Source organism: Corylus avellana, chromosome ca7 (assembly GCF_901000735.1).
Source record: "Corylus avellana chromosome ca7, CavTom2PMs-1.0".
In the NCBI taxonomy this organism is placed as follows: domain Eukaryota; kingdom Viridiplantae; phylum Streptophyta; class Magnoliopsida; order Fagales; family Betulaceae; genus Corylus; species Corylus avellana.
In genome coordinates, this window is record NC_081547.1 from 2,862,545 (window position 1) to 2,876,723 (window position 14,179).

Below are 14,179 nucleotides of genomic sequence, written 5' to 3' on the forward strand. Positions count from 1 at the left end.
AATTAAAAGCCTAAAAATGACTAAAAAATACTTTTGACAAAAACTTACAAATGAAGTTTTTGCCCAAAAGTTCTTTTTGACTTAAAAACTCTATTTCTCAAACGCAATCTTAAACAGACTCTTACTCTTATTTGTCCCCCCTTAGTGATTCAGGCTTAGAAAAATTTATACTTAATTATTTAACAAATTGACGACCTAATTCTTTGACTTTAAAAATAGTTTTCACCTACTACATTGTACTATACTTGTATTGTTATGGTATAACATAATCTTTTTAAATACATTATATTGTAATGCAATTAGAATAAAGTCAACATAATGTCTTTAAGGGGTAGCCCAATCGGCTAGGGACTACGTCTTATGAAGTAGAAGTCACTAATTCGAATCCCCCTCCCCCTCTTATGTAGACATATCAAAAAATAAAAAATAAAAAATAAAAAATAAAGAATAAAGTCAACGTAATAAAAATATCACCCTATTAGGTATTATGAACGGCAAACGTCCATGAGCCTCTAAGGCTTACGTACACCTTAAATCTCTTGGGTCCTTTTCTCACTCTTCCTCATTTAATTTCTCTTTATTTTTATTTATTTATTTTTCCTCTTTCTTTTGGAATATAGTTGAGCACGCATGCACTAGGTATTTCTTTTTTCTTTTTTCTTTTTCCCCTTACTCTTCATTTCTTTAGTTATACGTGGGAGCATAGGCAGGAGGAAAATGTCTTTCACTCGACAATTTTTTATTTATTTTTTAGCTTATTAATTAATTGATTTTCTTATCCTTATGCGCGCACCATGCTTGCACGTTCATGCAAGTCGGTCCATCTAATTAACTAATCACGGATTTCAATTTCAATTTGGTTAGCATGGGTCCATTTGTTCTCCAACCTTAATGCATTTGTGACTAGACCAATTATATGACGAGAGTAAAACGATAACGTTTTGTTGTTTTCCATATATATATATTAAATGATCATAAAGTTAATTTCTTTACTTGACCCCATATGCATGTAGACTTTTTACAAACGGTGAGGCTAAGCAAATCATAATACCAACACGTAGGGAATAAAACTATTTCCGAATATTACTAGGTGTCAGGATATGCCTCACCATGGACCAACACGAACCATAAATCATGTTATTGAGAAGGACCAAATTCACGTAGGGCTGATAGCAATCAACCCGACAAAAAATTTAATACAAAATTAGTGATTTAGATTGATACGATTCAAATCTAATATGTGATTTGACACGACTCACGAACCGAATACAATACAAAATTATCAGATTTTAGCAGAAAAATTTAACCTGTTTAATTAAATGTATCGAATTAAAATTAACCTCTACTTATACTTTAACATGATTCAAACTCAATATATGATCATCCCTACTTCAATGACATGCTTTTGATTCACGGATTGAGGTTTTGCATGCAATATGTGTGTTTTATATGTAGCCTTTGTCTTTTTTTTTGTAAGCATAGTGTTTGTCACTAACGTTAAAACAAGGAGGGTTTGTAGTTTGTACAGCTGTCTGTCTATAGCTATAATTAGTGTGAGGGTGATTGAAAGGAGCAATATGGGAATCAATGATCAAGGCTTTTGAAGTAATGTCAAATGTTACACGGGTGTTGTACAGAGAGCATCATCATCATTCATGAATAGGCTTTATATTTGATCATCCGAATCCTAGCTAGCTAGGTCTATCATACATGCATATCTTTTTTGGTAGATGATCATCCTTGTCAAAAGGCATGCATATGATATGTATTAACACTCTCATCTAACCTCACATGGCTGTTGTAGGTTATCGTCATAGGCTATTAATTTGATTCCTGTTTATGAATTAATAGTAGTACTTGACTATCTAATTACCTTCTAGCCTTGAGCCTAGCCTACAATAGTGCCAGAAATTGGTCCATATGCGCATGCTAGGTTCATATATATATATGTTTCATGCCCTACCCATTGTGTTTTCTGCTTCATATATTTTTGTTCCCCTCATAATGGGTAACCGAGTTTGATTTAATAATGGACCTCTTGTCTATTCCTCTCTAATTTTAATTTACTTATATATATATATTTAAAAAAAAAAAAAAACATTGATGTAAGAGAATATTGGACATATGTATCAATATAGTTTGTAAAAAAATGGGGCTGCCAAGCCTAACCTTTGTAGCAAATTGCTATTATATATATAGATGAAGGCTTAAATTACCATTTATCTCTCTTAAAATAAGTGTTGATTTAACTTGAGATAAATAGTGATTTAACTTAATTAATATTATAGCATAAGTAAATCCACTCATTCTTATGATTTTAAGCTTATAGTGATCGAGGGCCGCTTCTGTTATATAATAATCACTCATTTTGGTATAAGAAGGAAAAAAAGAATAAGCTACGTAAAAGTACCCATATTTTGCTCTCTCTCTCTCTCAATAAATCAAAAGCTATATATGATGACCTACAAAAGCGATGAATCCTGGCTTTTTCCTTACAAAGAGGAGCAGAGTCCTTATTTTATTAATGAATTGTCAGTATTATGATAATCATGATGAACTGTCAATCTTAGATGGTGATTTTACATAATTTATCAGCAGGCAGATGGACTGAAATAATTCCACGAGCTTGAAAACCAAGGTCTCGTTTTAACATGAAAATAACATTGTAGCAAAAATATGAATAATTAAGGAAGAAAAGGGGAAAAAATAATAATTAAAAGAACCCCTTAGGAAAGTGGGGGCAGACAGAGTGACCCTCAAACGTCGGGTCTGTGAAGAGCTCGTAAGTTCATGTGCCCCAACTCTTTTTTCTTCTTTTCTTCACGGATCATGGGGGCCCAACTCTGTTGTTGGTCGTTGGGTTGACTTGGGATAATGGTGATTGGACCAGAGCCCATTGAAATATACTTGGCCCAAATATATTCTTTTATTTTTTTTCGCAAAAAAGGAAAAAAGAAAAGAAAAAAGAAGAAGATAAAACTTACACTTAATTACTTCCTAAAACTTACAATCAATTATTATGTCTTCTAAACTTTGAGTTGAAGTCTTTTCACTTAAACCCCTGCCATTAGAATTTTCTATTAATTTGGCCGACAAACGCATCATGTGACTCACGTGTGAAGTAAGCCTCTATCATAAATGAAAATGCAATTATTCTTAAATTTAAGGTCTTCCCTGGTCATGGACAGTACCCATGGCAATGCAGTGGGTCACCTCCCATGGTGTGTGTGTGTGTTTTTTTTAATGGTTGATTAGATGCAGTAGGATTTAAAAAAACCCTAACAAATCGGGTAATGTGAAGGGATTAAATAGTTTGGGGAACATTGCAACTTCTCAAATTTTGGGAGGAACATTCAGGAATCAAAATTTTAGATGAGGGGGGCAAAATATTAGAAAAAAAAAAAAGAAAAAAGAAAAAGAAGGAAGGATTTCTTATTGGGGGGTTCCAATCCATAAAATAATAATAATAATAATAATAAAAGCATTTTGAAAAGCTTTTAGGCTTTTTAAAAATTTCAAGAGGGACTAGGGTAGTTCTAACCCTAGGGGCTACTTACAAATCTAACCGCAGGAAGTCATGACTCATGAGAGTGCGTATTGCACTAGCATCTCTCATCTCAGGTTCAATGTCATTTGGATGTGGCTTATGTCCGATAGAGAGCATACTGTAATTTTTTCAACGGTTCAGATTTAATTACAAGAATTTCATAAGAAAGAGAAAGAAATTAAATTTAGACCGTCGAAAAAAATACAGCACATATACCGTAAATATTTTTTTACAGCACCTAAGCCAAATCAGTGTCATTTATTAATGAATTGTCAATCTCATTATGATGATTAATTCTACATATAATTATATGAATTGGTGACATATAATTCTACATACCCAAAAGAAAAAGAAAAAAAAAAAAGAAAAAAAAGTGTGATACCTTTTCACTTGCAGCAACTCCCAATATTTAGTCTAAGATCTCTAGCTAGGATGCAAAAGGCATGGCGAGAATCCTTCAGTAGTAGTATCTCACTCCATTTCAATTTAGATGAAGCCCATACATGCACCTAATTAGTTAGTATATTTGATTTATTTGAAGGATGAGCATAAGAAACATATTACACGGATGGGATTAAAGGACATTAACATAAATTGAAACACGAATAGAAGGATAAAAGTAAATATATTATATCACAGCCGAAGATTCAAGTCAAGCTTATTATGTACATGATGATGATGATCATCTGATGATTGCTCTGCAGGCAACTTGTCCATGCGAAAGCTTCCTGGCCAAATCAAATCCATTGCTTCTTCTAGCATGAACGGTGTCGATGCCATCCCAAATCCTGCATTGGCATCACCAAATCGCGCTACCATGGCAGACCCTTGACTACTCGGCTTGCGAGCGACCGAGTGGGGCTGGACTCCCAGTGATCGAGGCGTGAAGGGAAACCCTGTTGTTGTCATCATCATCTTGTGAGACTGGTACCTTTTTGCAGCTCCTCTTTCTCTTTTGTGCGCGTTTTGGTGACCACCCAATGCTTGTGAACTGAAAAACTTCCTCTTGCAGAAGTTGCAAGAGAAAACCTTGTTACTGGCAGGCTTTGATTGGGAATCAGAGTCTCCAACTGTGAAGGACTCGTTTCTGTTGAGCCCTAAACTCAACCATTCCCCCAAGTTATCGTCTCCCGAACCTATTTCTTCATTTTCACTTGTCTTGGTTTCTGCATCGTGGTTGTTATTTGATATCTTGTTTGCCTCTTCCTCCTCCCTCTGGGAAGTCATAGCAGCAAGGCAACACTTCCAATTTAGCTAGATGGTTAATTAATGAGAATTTTGTGCTGCAGAGGCTTGAATAAGTGGGGTGCTTGCTCTTTAATAGGGATAATCCAAGGAGAAAGAGAGGCATAAAGAGGGAGGGAGGGGCAGTGGATTATTGGGTTTCATCTCAATTATCTTTGGTGCTCCCACCCTTTGATGCATAATTTTTCTGGGGAAAATGCTTATGTCGTCTGATGTTGTTGCTCATATAAAGCTTAGGATTCCCTCATGAGATTTTCTTTCACCTCTCTTGTAAGCATCAACTACAGGATTCTATTTACATTGATATAGAACAGCACTTTAACGTTGACAATGCCACTTATAGTCACAATGAACAAAGAAAGAAAGCAAAATTATCGTTTCACCCCCTTCTTTTTCTTCCATTCTAAAATATATAACATTAACTGCTGACTAGACCAGACAAACTACTTCGAAACCCTTGTGAACTTAATAAATATATCAGTCTAAAATGTGATGGACCCTTTTTCGGGTTATGTAAATTGTATAGCATATGAATTGATGTAGCTTGATTGGATTGACATGACTCCCAACCAAGCACAATACTCTTTATATCCTATTCGCTCCATTCTGCAGTTTTGAAACACCCCCATATATGCTGCTCTGCATATAATGGACCACCCCTTGGATGTGTCATGCTCCTAAATATTGAGCATCATACTAGTTCTGGTAAGGTTGATGTCGTTTAATTGTCTATCTGCCTAGCAAAAGCAGAGAAAAAAATTATTAAGTATTCACTGATTATCTCACTTATGATTAGTCTGCAAGCAAAAGAAAACCTTTGTTTACAATGAGTAATAGATGATAAGCTTCAAGGAAGATAGTGGAGTGAGGGGAGAGGCTGTTATTTGATGTTAATAAAGCAAGTATTTTGAGGACTCTGGGGCCAGGTTATAGGCAATAATGGTGATAAAAAGTATGCAGCAGAGATGGGGTGTCACCAATTTCAATTGGGTTTCTTTTAAACAAGAGGATCTTTGTGTGTGTCTTCAAGTAGTGGGCTATCAATATGTAGTTTATGTACATACAGTAGGAGGAGTGCATTGAGAAACCACTTGTGCTTATTCTCATAAATCAGAATCTTCATGTTCTAATACAACTTTATTGTTTCAAAAAGACAGAAAAAGAAAAAACAGTTTCCCCACATAGGGTGCTTGATGAAGGCAGCTGTGATGGTGAAGCTTCATTAAGATAATATAATTGTGGTGTTGGATTGATGAGTCAGATCGTGGAAATTAGACTTGTCATGTCAATTGGTATCTCATATATAAGCCAAAAATAGTAGGAATAAAAGTGAAAACTAATAATAGACGGTAGTCGGTTCCGTGGGGACGCACAACAAAGATATCAATAATTAACATAGTGTTATGATCTTAAAGGTTAAGGGTTCCGTGAAAACTAATAATTGATCCGAAAGCCCTAAAAATATCGGATACTGATTTGATTAAATACTTAACCTATCATAACACGGAGTTTCTTTCTTCTTTTTCTGCATAAAACACACACATCAAACAAAACTTCAGTTGGACTAAGTTTAAGTGTAACATAGATCTGAACAAATAACTAAGTAACATAGACATGTAGCTTTTAGGCAAAGGCAATGCATATGGAGTCACAATCTTATCTGGGTATCAAGTGAAAAGCATTTGTTGACAAAGATCCAAGCAAGCAACAGTTTGGATGCCAGGTAAGTGCTGATTCGAGGAGGAAGGAATTATGCCTCTCAGCATGGCATTTTACCATGACAACGCAGTGACGAACGCAAACCTTTCATGGCAATTACTAAAGCTAGTAGGTTTCTTTTAGGAGGATAGGTCTCAAAGTAGTTTCATGTGGTTATATATGGTACACAAGAACTTTTGTTGGACTATTCTGATATATTCTCTAGGTACTTCAATTTGGTGGAATGTCGTAACGTGAGAATATGAGGATCTTTGTTCGTGAGATCAATTTCAAGAAAATGACCCAACACTACCCTTGGCATCCTTGTTCTTTTGGATCTGGTTCCTACAGAAACAGAGACGAGTAGGTAAGTTCAATCATTTTTAATACGATTTACAAATTTGATACAAATCCAACACCAAATTAACGGATTATAATTGAAAAGTTTGACCTGTTTAGTTAAACGGACTGGATTAAGGTTGACCTATATAGTCTTATAATTATGCTTCGACACAATCCAAAAACATTTAGGACTAATAATTTTTTAGACGAATTAAACACAAAATTTGCTGCTAAATTTGAGGAGCCTCATATGTTTAATTAAATAGGAACACGTGAACACAAATTGTCACTCCCATTGAGGAGGTCCCTCTCAAAAATTTTCCTACTTTATTTGGTATTCGAAAAAGCTTTCAGAACTAGCAGATTGATTTCAGCGTACATTATTGAAAAACTACGAGCAAGATTACAGTTTTTAAGGCCCCACAACTATTTCTGAAGCAAAAAACGTCAAACTCTCAATTCCTTCGCACATGGGCTTTTCCAATTGATGATTTGAAGATCGGACCAGGCACATTTTCTGGTTGACTAGAAATCCAACGAGGATTTGAACCAACATGAAACCAGACAGTTCAAACCTTCATGATGCTACGGGCTGCAGAACATGAATGCCTTTTCAAATGAAGACAACAGAAAGTCTATTGATGATGATCTACAACGGCACGCTTGAACATGCATAAATAATCCACGCAACTCTCCAATCTGCTTAATTTTTCAAGAACCAACTTGATCATTTTCAGAGCAGATGTCACGATCCATACCATCCAGGTTGGGTATATGACATATTCTCTACACTATATTCACCCTCAAATTTAACCTCTTTTAAAAAATAAATAAATAAATAAATTATGACATTAAGGTTTTGAAATTAAAATGCATAATGTTTCCCAAAAAGCAACTCATTTTGCATAGGAGGCATCCACATAATAAATAGGGCAAAATTTTCCTTCAGATATGTTTGTCACTGCGATTTAGTTTTTTTAAACCAAAATGGCAAAATATTTATCGTCTAGTCTAGTGGTGCGCTTAATTGCGTTTTCAAATAGCACATTTTGAAGTTGTACTTTTTCAAATCACAAATCTAAATGGACCCTAAATATGAGGTGTCCAAAGTACAAGCAAGTGGCTGAAAACAACTAGGAATAGCTCTGCCAACCAACTCCCGACTCCAAAATTCAGATTGAAAGATATCAACACCATGGAAGACCCATAATTTGTTGTTACGTCCGAATTAAAAGGAGACAGGACACTGGAGCTTAAAGAAGTGAGGGACAGAGTGCCTGGCGGAGCTCTAACACCTGCATGTGCTTGAGAAAAATAGCACTTTAATGTGTCATTAGCGCACAGTTTCGACCCAAATTGAGCCCTGTTTCCACTGTTTCATACCAACAAATCAATCGGCTTCCTATTCATCCAAAGAAATAATAATTGTCATATCAAGCCAGAGCCTAGAATTTCATATTGCCGTCACAACAAAAGATAATTCTTCAAAATAAAGAACGAGATTGCCTGCGGTTGACTGATGTGGAACGTGACCCACCAATTCAACCACATTCTATAGAATTCCTGGGTGTCACCAAGGCCCAAAGGAAATTCCATTACTGTAGAATACCCAACGTAAAATATACAGGGCTCAAAATGGTCAAACAAAATAGTAGCCAAGGATAAAAGTCTAGTAAGATATCCGAAAGTCAAGCAAGAACTCATATATATGAGTTCGAAAATGAAAAGCAGGATCTCTTTGTGAGTTTTTAGGAAGAACATGACAGTTTTTAACATAAAACCTATCTAACTAGATAACACTCTAAAATTACTCCCTACACCCCATCAAGACAAGACGCTTGTGGAGTTCCCCAACATGATGTACTTCAAACCCCATATGACATTGCACCAGATGTGCAGATCAAACAGTCCATTCAAGTACCTACAACACAGCAAAATACCAGAATGTTGATCAGCAGAAAAGTTACAATAATTCCCATGACATAGACACTGCTCAAATACAAGTAAAATGGTAAGTTCTCAAGGAAATTACGTATAAAACGTAACATAGGATTGAAGCCAAGTATCCACAAGTATTAAATTTCTAACAATACATTATAAATTGTATTGATAATTCTGAAGATTTCAGCCAACAAATTTGAACAGGAGTTTCCAAGATATTTAGGGAAAAGAATATGATCAACCATTCAACCATGGCATACTGCTCAGCACAACTATGATCTATTATCGAATCCATCACAATCTTATCAAATACACCCCTTCCCCACCTCTTTACTCCCTACCCAAACAGACACTCACTGGTTAAAAGAAAATAAGAACCATCTTAGTACCCCAAATAAAATCTCCCCTCTGATCTGGCTCAACCTATTAAAAATGCAAAATACAATAAATGAGTTCTCACTTTTCATATCTAAAAAATATCTAGAAATACATTACATTTTGTTTCTTGGCAACAGCATTTGCAAAATAACTTTATATTGAAACAGCTTCAAAATCCTTTGCAACTTTAAGAAACACCAATAGATAAACAGTTCAAAAGTATGACCCTGGTAAGATATGCAACTGAATCAAATGATCACATGCTTCATACTGTGAGTGACTTTTTCACTCAAAACTTCCTCATCTCAGTGGTGCTATATGTCTGTGTACTTGGACTACACCCAAATAATGGAGTCAATCTTAAGGGTGTTATCACAATCTAGATAATCAAGTCCGAGGCATCCAAATCCAATGGTTTTGGCAACAAAGAAAAACTCGATTCTAGACAAAAAAAAAAAGAAAAAAGAAAAAGATCCAGATTATGTAGGCAAAACACTAAAGAAATTCAGAGACATAGTGAAACCACGAATGCTACACAAATTGACATACCGAGCTTAAACTAATTGTGAAAACTTTACACAAGTAAAATGAATAAATTTTTTTAAAATAGTGATCTCAGAGTAACTACAATTTTCAATAAGAAAACTTGAAGTAGACTTTTAATTTCAAATTTGCTGTGATCATTAGCTTTCGGCAAGCAGTCCCAACCTACCAATCATTCACACGCACTTGTACTATTTTTTTTTTCTTATATATTAATCAATTGTGGCTAAAGATGCAGAGCCTCAAAGTTCTATCGTACCCTAGGAAGAAAAATGCCTTATCAACGAGATTACTTACTTTCGACAATAGTAATGACAGCCACAGAACAAATACCCATCCAGCAAAACAAAGTAAACCATTATGCAAAAAGTAATGCTAGAAATCACACTTTTATCCCACCACCATCCCATTGTAATGCCAATTAGCGTTTGATAAAAAATAAAAATAAAAATTAAGGGCAGGATGAGATAATATTGGAATAAAAGTGTAATTTCTAGTATTACTCTTCCTAAAAAAATTCTCCGCACCACCCAATAATATCCATAATGGGGCATAATAATTATCTGTCATGCATGTCAAATGAACCCCAAATCCAGGATTCAATCTATAGCCACTCAGTACAACAGCCAAACACCACCGGTTCCACTTCTAGCATTAAGAGACAGCATACACACTTTCACGCAAACCCTCAAACCTAAAAATCTCGTAGAATGAGAAAAGAGACATATTTAGCGGAAAAATCAATAAACCGCTAGCACTAATCGTAACAACAAACAACAAAACGTAAAATTAGCAGAAATAGCAGTCAATAATTATACGGCAAAGACTCGCAAAGAAAAAGAGAAAATGAGCGACCGTGGAAATTACGAACCCTGAGACAACTCGCAGAAAGCGCGCACGTTGACAGAAATGTGAGAAGTGAGGCGAGCAGCGGCGAGAGCGTTGTGCATCGGCGTCAGCGATTGAACGCCCCCGAATTCTCCCGCCATAGCCCTTGCAAAACAATATCATTACTTTAATCCATTTCTGATGCTGATTTGGAAAAATCTGAACCGTAGAATTAGAAATCGAGAAGAGAGAGTGTGGTACCTAGGAGTGGTGAAGAGGGGGCGGCGGAACGAAGAAGTTGCAGCCGGAGGGCGGATGAGGCCGCGGAGGGATGATGATGATGCGGAGGAGGAGGAGCGTCGAATTTGGGTCGATCTGACAGTGGAAAGTAGAGACCTTGAAAGCGATCCAGAGCGCAAAGCCATTGTTTCTCTAGGTGAGTGAGTGTGACTGTCGTAATTGTGAGTTCCAGCACTGAGGGTTTAAGCTTTTTTAAGGGATTTGGATTCTTAAACCCTAGTGTCGTACGGATTCTTGCGGCGAAAGAATTGTACAAAGCCCGGCCCAATTCTTTTCTCGTGGGGGAGGGTTCACTTTATATAATATATTCCGTGCGTCGGGGCTTGGTGGGAAATCAATTTGTTGCTTACGCGTCATAAAGTGATACGTTAAGGATTAGGGAGCATGGTGATCAGTGAGTACCCAATATATACTCGAAAATATCGCCAATAATGAGCCGAGTATGTCATATATATTTACTACTTAAAAAGAACCTCGCCGTTTTAGTTTCAGCCGTTGACTTCCTTTTTCGTAGTAAGCAAGCAATTATATATATATTTGAAGTATTTTAAATTTTAAATTATTTAATTATTGCAAAAAAGTGTTGTCAAAAGATAATGTCCCATGGTAAAGTTTGAAGAATTAGGATTATTTTCAATTCATTTAAAATAAATAATATCTAATTAGTTATATTTGAAGAATATTTTTGTTTTCTAAAAAATTATTTTAATATAACTGACTAGATATTATTCAATTCAAATAAACTTAGTATTATCGAATTTGAAAAATATGTGTTTCAAAAGGGATGAGAGGCCATTCTTTTGTTTTTTGTTTTTTTTTTTTTTTTTACATGTCCGCACAAGAGGAGAGAGAAGAATTCAAACTAGTGACCTCCGTTTTATTAAGCATGGTCCCAGCCGATTAAACTACTTCTTGGAGACATGAGAGGTCATTCTTAAATGTTTGAAATTAGGGCCGTAAAATTAAATTTTCTCTTAGCAATTGGAATGGCGAGGTTTTAGTCTTATGTCCGCTTAACATGAAGGTTTTTAGTACAGGCCGATAGAAATAGAATGATTGAGATTCGGTGCAATCCAACAGGCAATTGTGAAAAGGGTTTATAAAAACAAGAAATCCTAGTGTCCAACCGCGGGAATGAACAATCAAGAAACTCAACGGTTCATGGCGGCAGATGTTTGAAAAGCCGTTGGCTTTATACTAAATCCCGGTAACACAACCATGTACTCGGCCACCCTTCTCATCACCCCACCGCCACCGCCCACAACCACCACCATTCGCCATTCCCCAACAGTCGACAGACTTGCCTTCCTTATCGACAAGCCCAAATCTATCGACCACCTTCTACAAGTCCACGCCGCCCTCCTCCGCCACGGCCTCCACCAGCACCCCATCTTGAACTTCAAGCTTCAGCGCTCTTACTCCTCTCTCGGTCGACTCGACTATTCTCTCGCCCTCTTTGAACGTACCCACAACCCCAATGTGTTCCTCTGGACCGCCATTGTCCACGGCCACGCACGACGCGGTCTACACGACCAAGCACTCTTCTACTACGTACAAATGCTGGTTCACGGTGTCGAACCCAATTGCTTCACCTTCTCTGCGCTCTTGAAGTCCTGCCCGCTTGAACCGGGAAAGGCACTTCATTCCCAAGCGATCAAACTCGGGTTCGATTCGGATTCGTACGTTAAGACGGGTCTCATCGATATTTATGCTAGAGGGGGCGATGTGATGTCTGCGCAACAGTTGTTTGATGCTATGCCTGAGAAGAGTTTGGTTTCTTTGACGGCAATGATTACTTGTTATGCCAAGCACGGGGAGCTTGCCAAGGCCCTAGTATTGTTCGAAGAGATGGAGGAGAGGGACGTGGTTTGTTGGAATGTGATGATTGATGGGTATACCCAGAGTGGGATGCCAAATGAGGCTTTGCTATTGTTTAGAAAAATGTTGGCAGGGAAAGTAAAGCCTAACGAAGTGACTGTCCTGTCTGTGCTCTCTGCTTGCGGGCAGCTTGGGGCTTTGGAGTCTGGTAGATGGCTTCATTCTTACATTGAGAACAACAGGATTAAGATCAATGTTCATGTGGGTACCGCGTTGGTTGATATGTACAGCAAGTGTGGTAGTTTGGAGGATGCGCGGTTGGTTTTTGATAGGATCAAGGACAGGGATGTCGTTGCCTGGAATTCAATGATTGTGGGGTATTCAATGCATGGATTTAGTCGAGATGCTTTGCAGTTGTTTAATGAAATGTGTGGGATTGGACACCGCCCTTCTGATATAACCTTCATCGGCATTTTGGGCGCTTGCGGTCATGCTGGTTTGGTAAGCGAGGGATGGAGTTTTTTCCGTTCAATGAAAGACAAATACGGGATTGAGCCAAAGATTGAACATTATGGGTGTATGGTAAATCTTCTTGGGCGTGCTGGCCATTTAGAAGAAGCATATGCGCTTGTCAAAAACATGGAGACTGAGCCAGATCCTGTCATATGGGGAACTTTGCTTGGGGCCTGTACGCTCCATGGTAACATTGCTTTGGGAGAGGAAATTGCAGAGTTTCTGGTTGGCAAGAACCTTGCCAATTCGGGAACATATATTCTTCTTTCGAACATATACGCAGCCACTGGCAACTGGTATGGTGTAGCAAGGGTGAGGACCTTGATGAAAGACAGTGGGATACAAAAGGAACCTGGCTGTAGCTCAATTGAAGTAAATAATAAGGTACACGAGTTTCTTGCTGGAGATAGGAGACACCCAAAGAGCAAAGAAATCTACATGATGTTAGAGGAGATAAATGGTTGGCTCAAGGCTCACGGTTACACCCCACAGACAGATATCGTGTTACATGACTTGGAGGAGAGACAAAAGGAGCAATCCCTTGAAGTTCATAGCGAGAAGCTGGCTATTTCTTTCGGGCTCATCAGTACTCGTCCGGGGACTACAATCAAGATTGTAAAGAACCTCCGTGTATGTTTGGACTGTCATGCTGTGACCAAGTTGCTTTCAAAGATAACCGGACGTAAGATTGTGATGAGGGACCGCAACCGGTTTCACCACTTTGTGAACGGTTCATGCTCTTGTGGGGATTACTGGTGACTCGGTAATTTATCAATTTCGGCTGCTGAAAGAGGTTCTTCTTCAGAATAACTTCTCTGCAGGCTCTTCTACTACTGTTTATTGGCAGTCAGACTAGTGTAAAATATGAATATCTTCCGACACTAATTGCTATTAAATTCTCCAAATTTCCCTCATTTGTTTGAACATCTAAGAGGTTGGGATTGTTCTTTAGGCTCATCTGTTAATATCAAACTGTAAAATAAAACAAAGTAAACACAATAAAACAGGGAAACAAACAATTTTCCA

At 37.3% G+C, this 14,179-nt stretch overlaps 3 protein-coding genes across 3 annotated transcripts; 1 reads left to right on the forward strand and 2 right to left on the reverse strand.

Annotated features, from left to right (window-relative positions):
• Positions 1-4,053: 4,053 nt before the first annotated feature.
• On the reverse strand, positions 4,054-5,065 carry LOC132188575 (zinc finger protein 7-like). The gene has a single exon (XM_059603072.1). The coding sequence runs from the start codon at positions 4,772-4,774 to the stop codon at positions 4,181-4,183; it is 594 nt and encodes a 197-aa protein (XP_059459055.1). The 5' UTR covers positions 4,775-5,065; the 3' UTR covers positions 4,054-4,180.
• A 3,337-nt stretch (positions 5,066-8,402) lies between these two features.
• On the reverse strand, positions 8,403-11,079 carry LOC132187377 (protein NONRESPONDING TO OXYLIPINS 2, mitochondrial-like). Its single transcript, XM_059601671.1, has 3 exons — positions 10,784-11,079; positions 10,566-10,687; positions 8,403-8,753 (listed from the first exon to the last, which is right to left on the reverse strand). Exons 1-3 carry the CDS (start codon positions 10,945-10,947, stop codon positions 8,746-8,748), a joined length of 294 nt encoding a protein of 97 aa, XP_059457654.1. The 5' UTR covers positions 10,948-11,079; the 3' UTR covers positions 8,403-8,745.
• Positions 11,080-11,816: 737 nt separating this feature from the next.
• On the forward strand, positions 11,817-14,058 carry LOC132187013 (pentatricopeptide repeat-containing protein ELI1, chloroplastic). Its single transcript, XM_059601167.1, has one exon. The coding sequence runs from the start codon at positions 12,041-12,043 to the stop codon at positions 13,910-13,912; it is 1,872 nt and encodes a 623-aa protein (XP_059457150.1). The 5' UTR covers positions 11,817-12,040; the 3' UTR covers positions 13,913-14,058.
• Positions 14,059-14,179: the final 121 nt, after the last annotated feature.

Bases quoted from the DNA above. Each gene is read 5' to 3' on its own strand.
- LOC132188575 (XM_059603072.1), bottom strand. From the start codon at position 4,774: ATGACTTCCCAGAGGGAGGAGGAAGAGGCAAACAAGATATCAAATAAC.
- LOC132187377 (XM_059601671.1), bottom strand. From the start codon at position 10,947: ATGGCTTTGCGCTCTGGATCGCTTTCAAGGTCTCTACTTTCCACTGTC. The intron at 10,688-10,783 runs GTACCACACTCT...TTGTTTTGCAAG, and splicing joins CCCCTCTTCACCACTCCTAG to GGCTATGGCGGGAGAATTCG.
- LOC132187013 (XM_059601167.1), top strand. From the start codon at position 12,041: ATGTACTCGGCCACCCTTCTCATCACCCCACCGCCACCGCCCACAACC.